General features: G+C 38.3%; 1 protein-coding gene across 8 annotated transcripts in view; it reads left to right on the forward strand.

Annotated features, from left to right (window-relative positions):
• The window catches only part of R3HDM1 (R3H domain containing 1), a 199,996-nt gene extending 181,115 nt beyond the window's left edge, over positions 1-18,881 (forward strand). For all 8 annotated transcript variants that reach the window (XM_008583548.1, XM_008583529.1, XM_008583559.1 and 5 more), the window contains 6 exons: positions 7,295-7,398; positions 9,612-9,784; positions 11,987-12,131; positions 16,162-16,244; positions 16,712-16,796; positions 17,530-18,881. In XM_008583548.1, coding sequence (XP_008581770.1) covers positions 7,295-7,398; positions 9,612-9,784; positions 11,987-12,131; positions 16,162-16,244; positions 16,712-16,796; positions 17,530-17,891 — 952 coding nt within the window. In that variant the 3' untranslated portion in view covers positions 17,892-18,881. The remainder of the gene's footprint in view (positions 1-7,294; positions 7,399-9,611; positions 9,785-11,986; positions 12,132-16,161; positions 16,245-16,711; positions 16,797-17,529) is intronic.
• Positions 18,882-22,816: the final 3,935 nt, after the last annotated feature.

Here is a 22,816-nt window from a genome sequence, read left to right on the forward strand (position 1 = left end):
CTTGGTGTCCAAAGATAAGGTAATCAGGTGAGCATACTCCCTTCCTGGAACAGGGTGAACTTTGGGCTCTTTGGAAAGTCCCTTCCCCCTGGCAGTGGAAAGTCTTAATCTTCTGGCGACGGAAAGTCTCAAGCACCTCGCAACAGAAGGTCCTAAGTATCTGGTATTGTTTACCAAAAAGGTTGGGGGTATCTCTACCTCCACACTTCATGATCTCATCTAACCCTAATTTACCTACTAAAGACTCCATCTCCAAGTACAACTATGTTTTCCCACTGCCTTCTGACCTCCAACTTATCTGTTGGGAAGTCAGTTGTGAATCTTATTGGGATTTATTTCTAAGTACTGAGTCATTTTTCTCTTGCTGCTTTCAAAATTTTCTTCTTGTCTTTGCCTTTCAGCATTTTTACTATGATATTCTTTGGATCTCTATGTATTTGTCTTGCTTGGAGTTCATTGAGCTTCCTTTGGGATACTTAGGATATTTAGAGCCATTATTCCTTTGAATATCTTTTCTGCCCTTCTCTCTCTTCTTGGGAACTCCCATTACTCATGTTAGCATGCTTTATGGTGTTTCACATTTCTTTGAGGCTCTCTTTGTTTTTCTTTTTTTCTCTGTTCTTCTGCTTAATATAATCTCTGTAAATTTATCTTCAAATTCACTTATTCTTTTCCTTTATCAATTCATATCTACTGTTGAGCTTCTCTAGTGAATTTTATTTTAGGTATTGTATATTTCAACTCCCTCATTTCCATTTGGTTCTTTTTTTGTAATTTCTATCTCTTTACTGATATTCTCTATTAGTGCAATGTTTTCATCATGCCTTCATTACTTTTTTAATTATTGTTTCTTTTGGTTCTGTGAACATGTGTAATGGCTACTTTATAGTCTTTCTCTGATAAATGTAAAAAAAATCTTCTCTCTCAAAGGCAGCTTCTGTTCCCTGATTTTATCCAATGTATGTGTCATACTTTCTTTTCATGCCTTATAATTTTTTTAATTGAACATTTTAGACTGTATATTGTAGCAACTCTAGGTTCTGGTCTCTCTCCACTTTATGTTGTTGTTTGCATGTTTATGTGTTTAGTGACTGACTGGATTATTTTCATGAAGTTAATTTAACCTGGCCCATCTCCCATCCCCCCACGCCAAAATGTTCATTCTTAGATGTTGTTTATCAGAGAGGCACAGCTCTGAATAATCCCACAGCCACTCTGAGATAACAGTGATTTTGGTAAGACTCTGTTTCTCTCTTTTCCTAACAACACCCAACTGTTAAACTCCTATAATTACCAGCTGATTGCTCTATTGTTTTCAACAATGTCCTGCAGCATAAAATGCTCTATAACCTAATAAATCAAATTCTGGCTCCTTTGAAGGGATGGTTTCTGAGGTTAGTGTTTGATTTCTGAGCTCTTCATAGGGGGTGAGGGGACCGCAGCCTGGGGTCTTCTCAGCTTACCTTTCCTGGCATGGAGTCACCATTTCAGGAGCCAGGACAAGAGTGGTCAGGGCCCCAGTATCCTCAGTGTGCCAGATTCAAGGTAGAGCCTTGGTTCTACAAATAGAGGTTGGGGAGAGAGGGAGCCCCCACCTCTCAATCTAACTTGCCCTGGACTTAGCTTCAGCAACAGGTTTTTGGGGCATGATGAGAAACGCTGACATCTGATCCTTCTGAAGAGAAAGCTGTCCATCTGGGTGGTGTGGTGAGAGGGAGCCCTGGGTCTCTACCTCACTAATCTGGGAGGGGAAAGAGGGAGCATTCTTGACTCAAATACTAGACTCTTGCCTTTCTCACCAAATTTTTGTAGATATTCTTGAATAGGTGTTTCTTATTCCTATTCATCCTTAGGATCATTTTCAGAGGTTTTAGGTGGTGTGTGTGTGTGTGGTGTGGTGTGTGTGTCTGTGTGTGTGTGGTGTGTGTGTGTGTGGGGTGTGTGTGTGTGTGTGTGTGTGTGTGTATCCAAACCCTTGACCTTGGTGTTATAGGCACCAAGCTCTATCCAAGAGGTTTTTTTATAATTTTCACAAGATTTGATGAAGTTATCAGAGGAATGGGATACATGTTCTTCAGCTGTATCACACAGGCAGATAAGCATAATCTTCAATGCCAGTGGCAATTTAATGATCCCAATCTAGGAGCAGACTTAAGAATGAATGAGCTAAATTATTGCCAAAACAGCAGCATAGGATCAGATATACTGAAACTGAAATTATTGTTTAGCAGGTGTACCACTTCAGTGAACTACTAAAGTGATATATCCAAAAGGTCCACTAATGCAGCTGTTTGGTGATGCCTAGTTCATCCTGGTGGGCTGGTCAGAATATGGCCCTTCTCAACATCATTCTCCAGGAGCACCAGAGACATCTTTTTTGTTGATTGTGTTTGATGATACCTGCCCTACACTTTCTCAGGCCAAAGGCACCTCTTTCATGTTATGTGTAATGTAGACTTTTTGGGGGCCTCACTCAAATACTTGTTTAAATCATTGAAAGTTCAGAGCTCATTTTTCTAAGGAAAATATTAGCCCTTCTTGCAGGTACTTCTGCATCTTACCTGTTTATTAAATTGGGAATAATCTTTTTTTGGGTGAGATTTCCAACTCAGTTCCTGTTTCCTAGTAAAATGGGAACTGTGGCTTATATGTGGTTTGAAAGACTGGATTCCTCTATAATTAACTGCATGCTTTAAATTTATCATAGAATACAATTATGATATTTGCAACCCAGCACCTGCCAGGGGCTTAACTGGTTGCTTCCCTTATCATCCTAGCAGAGTTATAAAAGCCTCTGGGTTCACCATTTTGTCTCAGCTGCCAGGATGTACAAAAACTACATTCAGTACTCCATGAAAAGAACAATCTTAGGCCAGGTGTCCTTGCTCCTTTTTTTTTTTTAATTGATTTTATTTTCTCTATTTTTTAGTCATATTCAGTTTTTAAAAATAATTCACATTTGAGAATAGGTGAGCTATAAATGAGTATTTTTATAATTATGAGTATTTAACTAGATGGCCCAGATAAATTGGCCATTCTCATTTAAGGGAAAATCAAAAATATTATACAATAAAAGCTTTGACATTTATGTTTATAAATTGAACATATAATTTAGTGAAAATCTGATTGAGAGTTTATTTATTTATTTATTTTTGTTGTTGTTAGCTGGCTGGTGTGGGGATCCAAAACATTGACCTTGGTGTTATAACAGAGTTTATTTATATTGTCCTTAAATATATATACCCTCATCACAAAAATAGATAAGATAGAAATCACCTTAACTTACAGAAAGCTTGTAAGGCAGAAAGCTATTATTTTCTTCTAGAGATAGCAAGCCTGGCTGAGTATCTGATCCTCAAATGAATTGAAGTTTTATACTGCAGAATATCATGTTAAACATCTCCAGGTGGCCATACTCTGACATCTACTGAAAATTTCTGAAGCAGATTCAGATTGTTAGTTGAAATTAAATCCCCAGTACATTTAACAGCCAAACTTTTCAGTCGGTTTTCAAAGAGCATTTTTAGTGTGAATTTTTTATAATTACAGTATGCATGCATTCCTTTTTGGAAAATACCAAGAAGTGTAAATAACCAAGAATCAGCCATATCCTCACAACCCTAAATTGACCACTGTTAGCATGTTTTCTCTCAGTCTTTCTTTTCATATAGTTTTAATTATAGTTGAGATCCTACTTAATAATTTTATTCATTGAACATCCTACTTAATAATTTTATTCATTTATTTATGTAATTAAGCATTTCTTCATAGATATAATTTTTAATAGACTTCCATTTTATGAATATGCAATAATTTCTTTACTGTAGATCATTTAGGTCATATCCATTTTTAATTTATTGAACCATATTGTGAGCAACTTTAATCCTTTCCTTGGCATGAATCCTTGGATGGGAATTAATAAGTCAAAGGATATAACTTTTTAAAGTCCTTGCTACATTTTGACAGTGTCTTTGATTTACATTCCCTGTATGTACTGACTCTATTTCATTGTTTTCACATTTCATAAATGGCAACATATCTCATTTTAGTTTGGCTCTGGTTATTAATGAAGTTGTACATTTTTACATTTGTTTATTTGTTTCTTGAATTATTTGGCCAAATCTTTATCATAAGTTGGTAAGACAGGTGTTGATCACATGTTTATTGATGAGAGAGGTGAAGTTCAAATAACATGTTCACAGTCACACAACAAACTAAAAAGTGGAGTTTTAACTCAAGTGCATGTTCCCTTGTGAAACCCAAAACCATAGTACTTTGCACTAATCAAGTATTGAATGTCAAAAGTCACTAAAATAGATAGGATTGTAACATCACTTGAATTTGCAAGAATATCTAGTGAGTATATCTTAATACCAAGTATTCATTTCCACTCATGCTATATAGTGTGTCAAATAGATTACCATGATCTAATCAAAATGACCTCAGTACTACCAATTATAAGGCCAATTTTAAGCATTCATAAAGGATCATATGACATTAGAAGAAATTCTTCACACTTTGGTAGAATTACAGTAGTATTCTGATTTTAAAAATACATGTCTGTCATTTTTTCTATCATAGCTTTGATTGCAAAACATAGTAATAATGAAGAAATAAATAACTGGAGGAAGTAGGAATTTCTACCTGTGAATAATTATAGAATGTATTAGGAATAAGATGAACACTATAGAAAACCCAGGAGAAGAAACTTGTTGGATATCTTTTAATGTCATTCATCAGTCTCCAGGGATCCTACAGAGGCATTTTGCAATAATTTGACTGGCTGTACTATATACTAAGAAGCAGCAGCTCCTAAACAGTTTGGCTAAAAAAATTGTATAAATGGCAAAACTAATTTTCATTGCATGGCTTTAATACCTTTGAAAGCTGATATTATTAATATTTTCAATTTACACATTCATAGTTTTAAGTAAGGAATTTTCAGGAAGTTTGGGACCAAATGGGTTTCATGACTTTGATGTTTTATGTTCCTATTCAAGTAATTATTTGTTTTTTGGTTTTGTTTGTTTGTTTGTTTGTTGTGGCTGGCCAGTCCAGGATCTGAACTCTTGACCTTGGTATTATAACACAGTGCTCAAACTAGCTGAGCTATCTGGCCAGCCCTGTTATTTGTATTTTTAAAGAGAGTGTAAAGACTGTCTTCTGTGCTTTCTATTTTCTAGAGTGTTTAAGTGATTTAAGGGTGCAGCTATCCCTAGTCTGTGTCCCTTGAATTGCTTATATGTCTCTTGGGGAAGATTAGTAGAGGCCTGGAACTCAGTTTCATAATTCTGAAACTTGATTTTTATTCATTTACCCAAGGGGTAATCTAGTGCTAGAAACTGTTTTATATTTACTATAAACTAAAACCCACTGAAGTGGTAAACTGGAATAGCATTTTGTAATTTAGTAGAAAGGGATATAATACTCACCTCAGTGAACCGAATATTCTCTTCCCTATTCAGGGTGGCTTCCTGTTACCCATGTGCCTCAGAACCTAAATAAGCCATTAGAATGTGCTTAGTTAAGAAGATCAGGGTGAGGAGCACCATATGGCACAAGGGAGCTGTTCACATGGGTTAGAACAAAGCTTTAAAAACCTTCCACTCTATGGGGAACTTTCTGTTTTCCTCAGGATTGGCACATTTACAGACTGTCTCTTATGCTGTATTATTTCCACAGAGAGCTAATACTCATATAATGCATTCTGATCATAATTAATATCTATTTCAGAAAGTACTGTTTTTCCATATGGTCCAAAATCACTTTTTATGATATCCTCCCTTTACACCTCTTTCTTATGCTTTTTTATTGAACTTCACTGAGTTACTGTAAACAAAAGTATACTGAACCCACACATGCCCATCACTTAATTTCAACGGTTGTCAACTAATGGCTAATCTGTTTTCATCTAAATCACTATCTTTTCTCCCTCCCATGTTGTTTTGAAATAAATCCCAGGTATCATATTATTTTGTTCATAAGTATTTCAGTATAGGTATCCCTAAAGGTTTTTTAAAAACCCACATAATGGGCCGGCACCTTGGCGCACTCAGGAGAGTGCGGCGCTTGGGTACACAGCAGCGCTCCCGCCACGGGTTCGGATCCTATATAGGGATGGCCGGTGCGCTCACTGGCTGAGCGCGGTGCGGGAGACACCAAGCCAAGGGTTGTGATCCCCTTTCCGGTCGCAAAGAAAAAAAAAAAAAAACCCACATAATCACATGCCATTTCAAATCTTTAAAATTTTAACAATTATTTGATTATATCATATATCCAGTTAGTATATATATTTCCATCTACCCCACAAATATTGCGTATGTTTTTACACATTTGTCTTACAGAGTTTCCATAATCTGGAATTTTAGTGATGGCATCGTCATGGTGTCATTTAATATGTCTCTCTCTATTCTCTCTAATTCAGTAGTTGCATCTGAAGTAATGCAATTACATGAGACATGAGTGCAAAAATTGTTCAAACTAGATTAAGAAATGCTGCTTTTCAAAAAGAGCTTTTTAAAATGAAAAAAAAGACAAATAATTACTAGGTTTTTAGACATAAATTAAGGTTTCTGATTACTTGAGAGTTCTCAGAAAGAATAAGTAGTATTGTTCTGTGAGTTTAAATTATCCTGAAAGAATTTGCTAAACAGAGACAACTTTAGACATATTATGACAAACCCCATGTTAGTTTGAGTCTCCAAGACTAACTGTTCAAAAATACAGCAATAACTTAATGATTTTGCACTAACACCCTTATTATTTTTGTTAGTATTTTGTTGGAATATGTCAGAACATGTTCCGTTGTTTCCTCTATTCTTCATACATTTTCTAAGAAATAAATTTTTTTTCCTGGTCTCATCGTCAAACTGCATGTGCTCTTTTCTAAAATACAGCCCAGTGAGATCTACATATACTACCTTTTTATTTTGTAAAGTTAGTTATTTTTCTTTTTAAAGTATGTATTTGAAAAAAATAAAAATTAAATAATTATTTGAACAATCTAAAAGAGATTCAGAATAAGTTGTAAAATTGTAAGATTGATGTAATTAGGAGGGTTTTTTCCTGGTTTTTAAAAATCAGTATTATTGCCATAAACATAAAGTGATTTTTATGCAATAAAGTAATTACGTATAATTCACAGAGAAAAGAGTTAGATTTAACTTTGCTAACCAATCTGAAAAATAATTTTATTTAAATAAATTTGTAGGACTATTTGTTCAGAGAATCTTTATAATCATCTCCATCTCATTGTGCTGTGTTTTGTGTTTATTTGACTTTTTTCCCCCAACAGCTCTTCAGTAGGTTACTTGCAACATCCAGGATCAGAACAAGTACAGTTTCCTCGAACTACTTCACCATGCAATTCCCAGCAGCTTCAAGGCCACCAGTGTGCAGGTATGAATAGATCTTTGAAAAAGAAGGTAAAGGTTTGTCCATTTGAGAAATAGTTCAGTTAATTTCCTTAAGCATTAGTACAAAAAGATTCTCAACTTGTGATATGCTGAGATGTACCCAGGCTATTTAGGGTGCCATGCTGAATCAGGGTTTAACCTATGCTGTCCACTTCCTTTTCTACTACTACTGCTATCACACTATCCCTATTCTCCCTCCTCATGAATATTGTTATTCTCTGGGATCCTTTCCTAGGCCCTGCTCTCGTTACTCTTCAGGCTCTTCTTGGGTAATGCAACCACCCCCAAGACTTCAACTACTGCTTTTGCAAACACCTCCCAATTCCTATTTCTTCTGAGAGAGACCATCTAGCCAGCTGCCTACTGGACATACCTACCCAGATATGTCGAAGGCACATTGGACTCGATATTTTTCTCCTCTTCCTCCATCTCTTTGTTTTCTCTCTTCTTGCATCTCTTATCTCACCTTCCACCTAGAGACCAAAACAGAAATTTCAAGATCATAATTAACTGTCTTCTATCTTCCCCTTTTACATTCATGCGATCACAATTTCCCCAAATCTGACACCTTCTTTCCTTCCCTACTGCTGCTAATTTAGGTCTGTTCTTTTCATCATGTCTTATTTGCAGTTATCTCTCTTTTTTTGTTGTTGTTTTTTGCTTTTGGTTTTGGTTTTTTTGGTGACTGGCCAGTGCAAGGATCCAAACCCTTGACCTTGGTGATACAACACTGCACTCTAACCAACTGAGCTAACCGGTCAGCCCTTGTAGTAATCTTTTAAGTGTTTTGCTTATTTCATGTTTCCCTCACCTTCAGTTTATCTCTTCTGCAACACACATATGCACACACACAGTTTCAAAAATTATTGTCCTGAAACAGAAATCTCCTCGTGTCATTCTTCTGAATTAAAAACTTGGGTGGATTCCCCATCTAAACTCCCTAGCAAGGAAACCTCCTATTTATACTTATATGCTCAAATCGTACAGAATTTTGTTTTTATAATACCCTATATTTTTTCATGCCAGAGATACTTGCGTACCTGTTCTTACATCTGCCTGGAATGCCCATCCACCATCCTTCTCTGTTTGCCATAACCCTGCTCATCCTTACAGTTTGAAAATCACCTTTTCTACAAAGCCTTCTCTCAGTCCTTAAGGCATCATAACACCATATTTTATTGTAACAATTTTTTGACATTTGTAAGCTCCGAAGAAACAGATAAACAATAAATGATTATCCATAAATGACTAATAGTGGCTGTATCAGCATGGCTACTTGGGCTGAGGAAAACTTTTGAGATGTGTCTAAGCTTTCAGCCCTTCCATAATTTGCCCAGCCAGTCAAGTAGGTTCTTTGTCTAGAGAACTGAAAACCACCTTTATGCTTACTATGGTGTGAACTGTGGTCCTAGAGGCAGGGTATGGATCCTACCTTACACAGCCATGGTTAGCATGACGGGAAGTAGATGCATGATACTAGCAGTGCTGTGGTACTAGTATATAAGAGAAATAAATAAGAAGATATAATAATTTGCTTATTTCTGCTGCACAACTAGCAAAGTGTTTTTACACACATTGTAATGCTTACAACTCTGTAGTCAACCAAGGAGGCCTTCTTAGCCTCCTTTTTCAGATGAGAAATCAGTTAAAAAAAAAAAGTGAAATAATTTTCCCAGAGTCTTAGGACATTTCAGGTACTAAAATTGTGCTTTCTGACTTCCACATCCCAAACTTATTCTTGAGTCACCAATTCATTTTCCATAAAGATGATTTTTTCCTGTTTGTCAGTATTTCTATAGGATATTAATTTTTTGCAAAGTTTTTTGTGTATTTAGAATGTCTGTTTTTAAACTAATTCATTTTTTAAAATTAAGCACTTGTGTAGATCAGACCTCAGTTGTACTACTCTCCACTAGGTCCTGCCAGAGGTAATTGGGTTCTCCTGAGTAACTACAGGCCTATTATTTTTAGGATAAGTGAGATATTTAGGCCTACAGGGTTCATTTTAAACACACAACGCTTGCCTATTTAAACACACAACGTTTGTAGCACGACACACTGAGGCTTAAATCTGGCTTGCATATTTCATAGTAAAATTTTTACAAAAATGTGAAATTATTGCTGTTATCCTATTGTTCAGAGATACCAGCTAGTTGCTAAAGTATACTGATTGCATGGCCTAATTTTGATTTTCAGCTGTGCCACCACCGCCACCTGGTGGAGGAATGGTGATGATGCAGCTAAATGTACCAAACAATCCACAGTCCCGTGCCCACTCACCCCCCCAGTGGAAACAAAACAAATATTACTGTGATCACCAGAGAGGACAAAAGTGTGTGGAATTTAGCAATGTAGAAAATATTGTACAGGTAAGATGCTTTTGTTCATGAGCGTTTTGAAACTTTATATTTTCGTCACATAAAAGATTGACCTGTAAAGGCTTGTCAATGAACTTGAAACCCTTTCAAGCAGATTAATATAGAAGTTTGAGCATTCACTACATCCAGTTTATTTCAATATTTGAATTTTATTTATCAAAAGATTGTCTACATCTAAAATTTGGTAAAGAAAAAGAATCAAGCATTTATACTACCTTCCCCATGTGAGCTATATTTTAGTGTAAGCAGATAGTTGTTGAGGAAACGTTCTTCATCATAGAAGAAATCCAGTTAATAAATGCAGAAGCAATTGTATAATTAGAAAATTGCTGTTTTGGCATCCTATTAAAATAACAGATGAAGGAAAAATCATCAGCAAATGCTAAGGATATTAGTTTTGTGGCATTTTTCAAAATGTAGAAGGTTCAAAGTCTTTGAATTACATATCCACTTCTGGAACTTTATTCAGTAAAAGTTATGGAACAAGCATACAAAATATGTGTACAATTTTTCCCTGTTGTAGCATTGAAAAATTGGGAACAGTCTTGACATTCATCAATGGGTAACTGATTAAATAAATTACCATGCCATTTAGGAAGTGTATATACTTAAAAGAATGAGATACACCTACTACCCAGATGGTAGTTTCTAAATGCCATTCTCCATTTAAAGGAACCAGTGCTCCTTAGAGAACTAACTGTTGCCAGGGTTGGTGCAGGGAATGTACAAGATGAGCCTAGACCATTTTGCTGTGCCCAAAATTAAAGAACAGTTCGAAGACCCATGGAGATGTGTCAAAGGATGCAGAATTAGGCTTGAAGGTTTTGGGCATAAAAGAATGATAGAATAAATGATCACCCATAGAAGAAAATAAGAATTCATGATCCATACTGAATAAATGGGGTAGAACGTGAAACTCTTCCTTGTAGTAGAATGTGAAGTAATAAATATACTTGTAAAAGGAATCATGGAATTAGAAAATTACCACCAGGAAACCACCAGGCAAGAGTCATCAGTAGAGACTAAAACTAGTGGTGAAATTTTGATGAGAAGCAGGATATTTTGTAAAGTATTTCTCCATAAGATACTTAGAACTACAAAGGAAGAAATAATAACTTACAATGGAGAACTGGCAGATATCACCTTAACCAAGTGATCAGAGTAAACCACCAGTACTGTGATGACAGATTGACATCAGGTTCCTTCTGATGTGATACATTGAGAAGGACACAACATTGCTTCTCTGGTGTTTCTTCCCAAAATGAGCTTTTTGCTGAGATAGCAGGACAACCCAAATTGAGAGACATTCTATAAAATAACTGATTTTCAAAATGATCTTCAGATACAGATCTTCAAAAATGTCCAAGTAATGAAAGAGAAAAAAGATGATTAAAGAGCAATTACCACTAAACGCAGCTCTTGATTCTAGTCTGGACTCTGGGCTTGAAGGGAAAATTTTTTCTTCTCTTTTGCTATAAAGGACGTTAGTGGGACCCTTGGCAAAATTTGAATAAACTGTGTAGATTTGACAATAGTATAGTATAGTTCATTTCCTGGTTTTGATGACTTTACTGGGGTTTATGGTTAATTTCCTGGTTTTGATGATTCTACTGTGGTGATATAAGAAAATGTCCTTCTTCTTATGATATAGACGCAAATTTCTGAGTTAAAGGGGTATCATGTGCAACTCACTCAGATAATTCAGGAAAAAAAAACAATATATACATAGAGAGAAAGAAAACAAATGAAATAAAATGTTAACATCATTTGAGAAATATGGGAATTCTTTGTACTATCTTTGCCAACTATTCTCTAGGGATGAAATTATTTTAATATGAAATGTTGAGAGACATTTAATGTGAAAAAAAAAAGAATGAGATAGATGTATATATTCTCTCATGCAAAACTCAACAATATTCTTGCCAAGGTACAAAAGCAGGTTTCAAAAATAGAATGCATAGTCTGTTCCCATTTTTGTAAAAAATGAATGTATGAATGCATATGAATAGATACAACCTGTTACTTCTGTTTATCTTTGAGAATTGGAGATTCTATATTTCTATCATGTTTAAATTTTTTTATAACAAGTGCATATTTATAATCAGAAAGAATAAAGATTTTTTGTCCAAAGGGAAATTTGCAAAAAGCCTGTCCAAAATGCTGACACATTTTCTTGATATATTGTAATTGCAGCACAGCCCTCAACTCAGTAGTCCCATTATTTCACCAGCTCAGTCGCCCACACCAGCTCAGCTGTCCACACTGAAAACTGTTCGTCCCTCTGGACCACAACTTTCCATCATGCCTCAGTTTTCTAGACCTTTTGTCCCTGGGCAAGGTAGGTGTACTTGAAAGTAGTCTCAGCTTTGGAGGATCTTAAGACATCCATTCCCAATCTCTTGGTAATTTATCTTGTTACTGCTACCTGTCAATTTTCCTTAGGCCTGCATTTTCACCTGCACTCAGGCATATCAGTTTGTCACCATGTACTCTTCTAACCTTGCTGTTTTATTGATAATTAATAGTTCATTATCGGGCCGGCCCGGTGGCTCACTCGGGTGAGTGTGGCGCTGGTAGTGCCTAGGCCGCAGGTTCGGATCCTATATAGGGATGGCTGGTGCACTCACTGGCTGAGCGTGGTGCAGACGACACCAAGCTGAGGGTTGCGATCCCCTTACCAGTCAAAAAAAAGGGAGAAAAAAAAAGTTAATTATCAATTCAGTATTTACTTATATTTAATAATTACATGATATAAAAGTGGTTTTAACTTATTATCCCTAGAATCCATTCCTTTATAGTGGTAACATACAATGTTCTATATTTGTTCTATATTTCTAATTTGTATATTAGAGTAATATCTATCAAGAGTTTATTCAAAAATCTATTCAACAAATATTTATTGAGGACAAACTGTGTCCCTGGTGTACAAAGATGAATAAAGGAAAAGTCCTCACCTTAACCAGCTCTCAGTCTATGTGGAGGAACAGACTTACAAGTGGATGATTTTAAACTAATATGGAAACCATTTATTTCCTAGCATTTATCCTAAAGATAATGCACACAAAGATTTATGTACAGAAGAGCTTATCCTATAGCAAAAAATTTCAAAAATAACCTAAATGTCCATCAGTGAGGAATAGTTAAATTATGGTATATCTGGGCCGGCCCGGTGGCGCACTCAGTAGAGCGCGGCACTTGGGAACGTGGCGGCACTCCCGCGGAGGGTTCGGATCCCATATAGAGACCGGTCCGCTCACTGGTTGAGCACGGTGTGGGCGCGACACCGAGGGTTGCGATCCCATTGCCGGTCACGAAAAAAGACAAAAAGGAAAACAAAAAATTATGGTATATCCACATAAGAAATACTATGCAGCTATCTAAAAATCTTCTTTTAAAGAATCCTTAAAGGGGAAATAGTCATAAAATGGTGAGTGATTTTGAAAACAAGTTACGTGAACGTTTTAAAAAAGAAGATATACAAATGTCCAATAAGCCCTTTAAAATGTACACAACATTATTAGTCATTAGGGAAATGAATATTAAAACCAGATTGAGATATCACTTTGTACCCATGCACATTATTAGTCATTAGGGAAATGAATATTAAAACCAGATTGAGATATCACTTTGTACCCATCAAAATTGCTACTAGAATGGCTATAATCAAAAAGATTGACAGCACCAAATGTTGGTGAAGATACAGAGCAACTGAAATGCTCACACATTGGTGGTAGGAGTGTGGAATGATAAAATCACTTTGGGAAAAGGTTTGGCAGTTTCTTACAAAGTTAATCACTTGCCATACAACCAGCAATTCCACTCTTAAGTGAAAGAGAAATGAAAACATGTCCACACAGATTTGTACAAGAACATTTATAACAACCTTATTTTACAATAGTGCTAAGTGGACATGACCCAAATGTCCATCAGCAGGAGATTAGATAAACAAATTGTGGTATATTCTTACAATGGAATACTTCTCAACAGTAAGAGTAAACAAAGCAAGCTACTGATATATAATAACACATTTGAATCTTAACGAGTCATTTTGTTAAGCAAAAAACAAACCAGACACAAAAAGGAACATATACTATATTATTCTAATTATATGACTTCTAGCTATAGACCACCTAACCTATGATGTTAGAAATCAGATAGTGGTGGGAATGGGATGTGGAACTGACTGGAAAGAAACTGGAGGAATCTCTTTGGGAGACAGAAATGTCCTTTAGCTTTTTTGAGTCATGGTTGCATGGACTTTTACAATTGTTAGTATTCATCAAACTCGGCAATTTTATTGTATGTTAATTATATCTCAATTTTTAAAGACTTATAAAATACACACATGTGGGGCCGGCCCGGTGGCGCACTGGATAGTGTGCCGCTTGGGAAGCGCGGCGGCGCTCCCGCCCGAGGGTTCGAATCCCACATACGGACCGGTTCCCGCTCGCTGGCTGAGCGAGGCGTGGGAAGCAACACCGAGGGTTGCGATCCCGTTGCCGGTCCCCGGTCTGGTACGGGGGCAACACTGAGGGTTGCAATCCGTTGCCGGACACGGAAAAAGACAAAAGACAAAAAAAAAAAAAATACACACACGTGTATGAGGACACATATATAGAACAAAGTCTGAAAAGATACATACCAAAATGTTAGAAGTAATGGAATTACCATGGTGGTTTTTATTTTCTCCTTTGTAATTCTCTATTTTCAAATTTTCTACAAAGCTAATTACTTTAATAACCTAGAAAAAAATACAGCATGTTATAAAAAATGAAACAGTGCATGGCAGGCAGACAGTGTAGTATGAATGCACCAAGGGACCACCTGGCTGGCCTAGAAGGAGGGGTCTGTGGTTATTGCTGACTATAGTCTCATCTCCATATTTGTAAAGAATACTGCTTCGTACAAAATTTTTGAGCCTTATTTTTTTTTAATTTCATTATTGTAACCCTTAACTCTGACTTCTTAAAAACTATATTTTATGGCTTCATACTTCACATTGCATCTGTTATCTCAGTGCTAAGCCCCCATGTCATGTCTGTCCTTCAGCTACAGCTTGGGAAGGAGTGAGTGCATCATAAGTATGTCCTACCAGGGAGCTTGTCCAAGCATCTTCACAGTGTTCGTCAGGAGCTGGCAGAGTGGCAGGAAGTCCACACCTTGCTTCTTTCTGTTATGAAGCTTTTGGGAAAAAGGAGTATAAGATTTCCTGAAGAGACTTTTCTAGCATCTCCTGATAACCCTCCTACAAACACAGAATGTGCTAAGTTTGGGGACTTACAGTTAAAATAAAATGAGACTGTAATGCAAATGAAAACATTATTCTCCACGACAAAGCTTTTGCAGTCAGCTTTTATTAAGTCTTTACTGTGTGATGACTTTAGGCACACCTAAATAAAAGAAAACAATTGGAAGATCTCCATCCTAGCTGCTCCACACTTGTTGACTTAGGAAGGAGATACTTACTTGTGAGTGACAATTAAAAACTGTACCATTCTTTCTAAGCAAGTTTAAATTATAAATACAAATATTCATTTAAAGAGAGATAAAGGAGGCTGGCCAATTAACCTCAGTTGGTTAGAGCGTGATGTTGTAATAGCAAAGTCAAGGGTTTGGATCCCCCTACTGGCCAGCCACCCAAAAAAAAATAAATGTAAAAGAAGAGATTAAAGAGCAGACTCAGGACCTAGAACATAAATATGCCCATTGACTTAAACTATAAAAAATGTATGTGAGCGTACGTATGTACATATATTTAGAGCAATTCATATTGAATTTGAGAATTTATATTTATAGTGCTTAATATCTATCTAGAGGTTTTCCTTCCCCTGAAATGTAAGTTAATCATCACAGAAAGATGTGGATTTTAGCATCTCAAGTGGGTGAAATGACTATTATAGTTATTTTGGTGAATTTCAGATAGGATGTTAGGATTTAGTGTCATGAAGTTTTCTTGGATTCTCTTTCATATCTTCAATTTTTTTTATATTTCATTTTCATCTGCTTTTGAAATTTTACTTTTTTGAATAAATAATACATTGACATGGTTCAAAAGTCAACAAATAGTTTTAAAGTATATAAGTTTTCTCCATCCTACCCCTTCTCCACCCAGTTCCCACTACTCACCCTCCTTTATAACCACCATTGTTAGTCTTTAATTCTTTCAGAAGTTTACCCCCATCTCTTTAAAGGATATATGGAAATTTTAAATGCTTTTTAAAAATACGTCAATTACACATACTTGTTTTATTCTGTCAAATGTGTTTCCCCTATTAATCTTAATTGTTTTGAGCAGTTTATAAAACTCTGGGATCTACTTTAGAACTGAGGAGAGAAAAACATAAAAATGTTTTTTTATTGACTTTCAGGAGATGCCAGGTATCCTTTACTTGGCCAACCACTGCAGTACAACCCTCCTGCTGTTCTGCACGGACACATCCCAAACCCACAGGTATGAAAGGCAGCTGTCTCACCTCCTGGGCTTTGTTGCAAAACATCATACTTCTGTTGCTGAGAGTGTGGGAGGCATCCCTACACCCACCTGTTGGTGTTGCCCAAGGAGAGCTCTGTGCCTCAATAGCTGGTTCATCCGTGATGTCACTGGCCCCATCAAGAGCAGAGCAAGGGAGAAGGTGGTACACTGCTTTGTTGAGCAGTAATTCACTAGTGCCCCCCAAAGATGGGAGGTGGCTGGGGTTTGGGGTACCCTTGCTTATGAAAGAGAGTTAGCAGGAAACTGGGCATAGCAAGGGACAGAAATACCATTGCTGCAGAGGCAGAATTCATGAGGCTCAACATAGGTTTATTTCTGGTGAAGTAAAAAAACTCAGGCTAAGTATGGTTAGGTGTTAAGTTTTTAAGTGTTCCACATTTTTCAGCATTATTAACCTTATTTCTTAACTATTTGTGGGTTTTCAGGGTCAGTCTGGCAGCAGGCATGGAAACCGAGGAAGGAGACAAGCTAAAAAAGCTGCATCCACGGACCTGGGAGCGGGAGAAGGAGGTGTGTCCCTGAGGGGCAACTGGGTGTGGCTGAACAAACTGGTGACGGTCTTTTAAAATGTACCACACCACAGAAATGACTTTTCCTCTTCCTAGAGTCCTGCAGAAAGTCTTAGGAAATTTTGCCATCTCTAATTTAGAGTTCTTGGACATGTTCTTATAATTCTTTCTCCTTTCAGATGTGAGAGAGTATGTAGTAAGGTGCAGGTGGGTTTAGGAGGCTGAAGGGGCTAAAGGAAGAACAGGTGTAAGAGAGGAATAGGTCAATGAAACTCAGTCTTGTATTCTTTGACAAAGTGGTTGTTCTCACACCCATGTGGGAGAGTCTGAATGAACAAACATACAGCTTTTCTATGGTGAAGTGCTTTCAAATTTGGGGTAGTTAGGGCAAGTGCTGTTATCTCTATTTTACTATGGGAATGTGAAGTTCAGAAAAATGGTTATCCAAGATCACACACCTAATGTAGAAAAGCCACTGTGCAGTGCTGCATTTTATATGTGCAACTGTCAGCGAAGGCTCTGAAATCAGTGAAATCAGTAGCATAACACTATTACCTCTATACCCCTTGCCTAAGGAGTAAGCAGTATGGCCCTAATAATTTTAATTTTGTGGATCTGAATGGTTTCAGAAAAATCTGTTCATTTCCTATGTTGTATTTGGTTTTGCAGTACTTTAGAGTACTCAACTTTTTTGGTAACAGGGATGTATTAATTCTATATCTTTTCCATTCTAGTTGTTGGGAAGGTCTTGGAAATTACTGAACTACCAGATGGAATAACTCGAATGGAAGCTGAGAAGCTTTTTGGGGAACTGTTTAAAATTGGCGCCAAGATCCGGTGGCTCCGGGACCCGCAGTCCCAGCCCCAGCTGCGTCGTCACCCCCTCTGCTGTGGCAGTGGGGACAACACTGTCAACCCTGAACGATCTAAGCCCAGTGACTTGGCCTCCACGTACACTGTCTTAGCCACATTCCCCTCCATTTCAGCTGCACAGAATGCACTGAAGAAACAAATTAACTCAGTTAACAAGTTTAAGCTGAGAACAAGCAAGAAGCACTATGACTTTCATATTTTGGAAAGGGCAAGTTCTCAGTAACAGAGCCACCTTTGGACCCTTCACCTTTAAGAGTCCCCTGCCCTCTCCCATCTTTGATTGGCTTGGTATTTGGAGCTTCTGTTAACATTATAGAGACTCCTAGGATATGTGGTCATGGCGTTATAGCTTTTGAAGAAAGGCCAGGTATCCAGCGAAGGGGAAAAAAAGATACACATGTCACCCCACATGACTGTAGGGATCCACATTGGAATGATACAGAGTTAGCAGCTTTTTCTAAGGAAATGGTGTTCAAATGCCTCCTAACTTTTGTAGTTATTTTATTTTATATTTCTGAATTCTTGTATCAGGTCCAAAGCTCTATTGTACAGCAAATTATTCTTCAAAATAATTATAGCCAGTTGCAACCTGTATTTCTTTTTGCAGCCAGCACAGTGTGACCCAACTTAGAATTTGGGGGGAAAAGAAGGCAGGAGTGGAATAACCAAGTCAAAACAATGTACTACCTTTTTAGGGAGCTGGGGATGCAAAGAGGAGCCCACAGATAGAAGATTACTCTTCCCCTGAATCTCTAAACACAGAAACAATTTCCAGAAAATACAGAATTCCCCCACAGGGTTCTTTCCTTATTCATTTAGGTAGTATGAACATTAAGTGTAAAGTAAATTATGTTCTTAATGCCCTTTAATCAAACCACTTAGATTCAAAGGGGAATAGGAATCATTCTAGCAAGGAAAATACTTCCACTTTTTTTTTTAGTGTCCCTCCAATAACAAAATACCACTTATTTGCATCCCCCTCCTCGTGGATCTTTTGTCACCTAAGGAAACACATTTGATGAGTGCTGGAAACTTCTTAAGTGGTTTAAAATTTGTTTTCATTGTTTGCAGCGGATCACTGGACATCAAAGATTCATTGCACTTAAGAACAAGGAACTTTCTTTTAAATTTATGTGTAATTTGCAAGGCTGTACAATGTGTACTGATGCAAGCCTTTTTCAGTTCAAGAGAATAAATGTTTACATATATAGGCCCACTTTGTCTTTTTTAAATTAAAAACACCTTTTAAATTGAGTGTCAGCAATGAAGACTTAATAACCTTTCTTAAAGATTTGTCAACTCCAGACTTACAGAAGATGATACACAGTAAATTCCCTTGTTTTACAAATGTCCTAGGTGCATCCCCTTTTCTGTGGGAATGACTCCTGGTGGGTATGATTCATGTTATTTTGTTTTCTCATAAGATTAATATTCAGTTGTAGACAATTTGAAGTATCAACATACATATAGTAGGGCAACTAAAAATAGAACATTATGGTTAGGTAAAGAATTTGTTTTTAGGGCCGGCCCGGTGGCGCACTCTTTGGGAGCACGGCAGCGCTCCCGCCGAGGGTTCGGATCCCATGTGGAGACCGGTTCCCGCTCACTGGCTGAGCGCAGTGCAGGCGCAACACCAAGGGTTGCGATCCCATTGCCGGTCCCCGGTACGGGCGCGACACCAAGGGTTGCGATCCCGTTACCGGTCAGTAAAAAAAGACAAAAAGGAAAAAAAAAAAGAATTTGTTTTTAGCTTATATATTGCACACACAATTGTCCAGTTTAGCTCAGATGCTTTATAGATGTCTTTCCCCGTTGGTTACCTAAGCAAAATCAAACTGCTGGGAAATCTAAAAGCTAGGGTCTGCCAGCTCCAACTTGTCTGGAGCCTCATTTGCTTCCATTCTGGAAGTTTACTGTGAAACTGAAGAGCACCAGGTGTTATCAGACTCTGATGCAGATGTTCACTCTAGCGCATTTGTAAAGTCTCATTTGGTCTCAGGGAATGCCATGCCTCCCTGCAAGCTGGCATGTCCCCAATATGATATTGTACTCCAGGGATCGGAAGTTGGAGCTGCCTTAGAACCATGTTAGATTAAGAAGCCATACCCAAGGGAAGGAGTAAGGGTGAGGACTGTGAAAATCACTCATTTTCAAGTCCTGTTCATTTTTTTTTTTTTTTGACCTGCAGAGAGTTAGGGATGGAGAGGACACCTAATTAGGGTGAGCATTGAAGCAACAGTTATTCTTCAATCATACGTGGATTTATAATATGACAGTCATTTGAGAAGACTAATGTAATTGCCAATCCCCCCCATTATAAAAATACACACACATTCCCTAGTCTGTATGTTCCCCTGTTCTGTTTGATCTTCTAGAATCCGATTTCACCTATGTAAAAATGATGGGAGGTGGAAGCACACACAGGAGGCATTTAAGATATGATTTGGACTAGACTTCAAACCTTCCTAAGAGCAGCTTCAGATGTCCCACAGCCCTGGCAATAATCATTGTGGGTTTCCCAGAGCAATGACCATATTTAGAGGCAGATATTACTTTTACTAACAAAATGTGCTATTCTTCCCTGTGCCAATATTAGCAGCTCCAACAGCCCTTTTGGGGGAATGATAGAGGCCTCTTCATAACTTTCTGTCAATTTCTGGTACTTATATATTAGAAAGCTGAAAATATGACCTATGGTTTTTAAGCCCTTGGTCCACAAAGAGCATGGATATAATAGGTATGTGTTTGTGAATCTAGAGCACAAAGTATGTTAGCCAAGGTGCCAAAGGTAATTAAAAATAATTAGCGTGATATCAGACCTGACAACAAAATAGGGATCTGAACCCTCCCCTAAGCTAAGAAAATGTTTTCCTGATCCCCCCCAGGGAAGGACCTGAGGCCTGTGAATGGTGTGGAAACAAAGGCTTCTGAGTTGAACCCACAATTCCTGAGTGGCTTGAGAAGTATCAGGGCACACATCCGCAGCTACCTTGAGAATCAGCTGAGTTGGATTCTCCACATGTCCACAACAGAAAAAGTGCAAATACAAGACTTTGGCAGAGGTCATCCACACGGCCTTCGTGAAGACAGCCAGACCTCTCAATCCCAGCTCGCTGCCTGCCCAACGGGCTATAGAATGTGGTGTTGACAATCTTCAAAGGCAGAGAGCATGGGTTCCATCTTCTAGTGCCCAATGTGGTGAAGGTGCTTTATACATGGCATGATTCAAAGCTGGCTCCAGATTGCTTGGGATTCCAGAAGGCTTTACAAGCTGATGCAAAAAGAGAACCTGAGGCTCACTTGAGCATTCAGCCTATAGACCTTTATCAGCCTAAAAGACACCTATGGCTGCCCTTTAATATTACCCCCCATGCCCACATGTGCTCAGGCTGCATAGTGCATGTTTGTTATTTCGCCTTTCAGTGTCTACACTTGGATTCATTTTGGTTTGATTTCACCAGCATAAGAATATTTGAGGTGTGTAAGGAAAAGGCAGTAGGAACTTCTAAATCAGAAAACAAAAATGGTAAAATTTGGTTCTTCGGGGACAGGGAGGGAGAAGCATTGAAGTAGATAAAACCATTAGCTAAGTAAAAGAAAAACATTTTTAAGTACTGTTTCAGTTATCTCTTGGTGCTTTACAAATCACCCAGAATTTAATGGTTTAAAGCAGGAGTTGGTGGGTGAGGGGGAGCTCAGAGAGGATGGCTTGTCTCTTCCCCACTTTATATCAGCTGCCTTCAGCGGGGCCTGGGCTAGGCTAGAAGTTCCGAAATGGCCTCATGCACATGTCTGGGATCTCAATGTGTCTGGGGTCCAGGTCCAAGATCCTGGTTCCCTTGAATCCCCAACCATCATCTATAGTTCAAGCCTGTATCATTTCTCACCCAGAATATTGCAACAGCTTTTTGTCAGAGCAACCTAGAACTTGGATTTTCTTTCTTACAAACATTTACTAGTTCCTATTTTCTGTAGGATGAAGCTCAAATCCCATGTAATCTGACTCTTTTGGCCTCATGCCCACCTCCTCCAGCCTTATTGTAATCTGACTAAATCATACTTGTTTCTCAACTACACCACATACTGTCATGCCTGTTTATGCCTTTGCTCATGCCAAATGAAGGCCCATCCCTTTCTTGCTTAGAAAATGTCTACAGTACCTTCACGACCTAGCTTGGAGGATTTTCCCCCTGCACAGCCTTTCTGGCCTCACAGCCTCCTGCAGAACTTATCCCCCTGTCGGTGCTTTCATGGCACTCTGTAGGGAAAGTATAGGAAAATGGTCAGGGCCCCTCAGATGTTCAGAATCTTGCCGAGCATTTGACATAAATATGCACGTGCGCCCAGATGTTCCTTGGTTATTGTCTAATGTAATTGTGCATATGCACCCAGGTGTCCTGGGTTATGGACTTAAGTATAAAGGACGAGTGGCTCTAGGGCCGGCCCGGTGGCGCACTGGATAAGTGCGCCGCTTGGGAAGCGCGGCGGCCCTCCCGTCCGAGGGCTCGGATCCCACATACAGACCGGCTCCCGCTCACTGGCTGAGCGAGGCGNAAAAAAAAAAAAAAAAAAAAAAAAAAAAAAAAAAGGACGAGTGGCTCTGATCCACGGCCCCCCCATTCCCCTGGGGGGGGGTCACCGGGAAGCCACTACTGCTGCTGGAGGTTGTTGTTGCCAGTGCCCCCAGGATGCCCTGAGAGGCCACCACTGCTGCTGCTACTGTTGAGGACTGAGCTCGTGTCGTCTGCCAATGGCTCCCAGGATCTTTTCCAGTTACCTAGAGCTTGTGGACCTGCACGTGAGGGGTTTGTGACCCACCCTGTACAATGGGTTTGAAGGGTCTGCGTGCCCTGGCCCTGACAGTACAAATGGAAAACTTAGTGTAACTAAAATAATGAAACATTTTGGCTTTAGGTATGAAATGCCTAGCCATACAATTAGTGTAGCTGTTGCCTCAACCCAACAATTGGCATGATCGCATAGCTTTGCACTCTGTATAACCACCGATTCTAGGACCTGTTGTGCTTGTTTGAATTACAGTTATGTGTTCATGTGCCTGTCTCTATGAGGGCAGAGACCATGTCCTACTAACTCTATCAATCAGGCAATGAGGATGCTTTTAGCTGCAAAAAACAGCAGGGGCAGGGC

The sequence above is a fragment of the Galeopterus variegatus genome, unplaced genomic scaffold (genome assembly GCF_000696425.1).
Source record: "Galeopterus variegatus unplaced genomic scaffold, G_variegatus-3.0.2 Scaffold98, whole genome shotgun sequence".
NCBI lineage: Eukaryota > Metazoa > Chordata > Mammalia > Dermoptera > Cynocephalidae > Galeopterus > Galeopterus variegatus.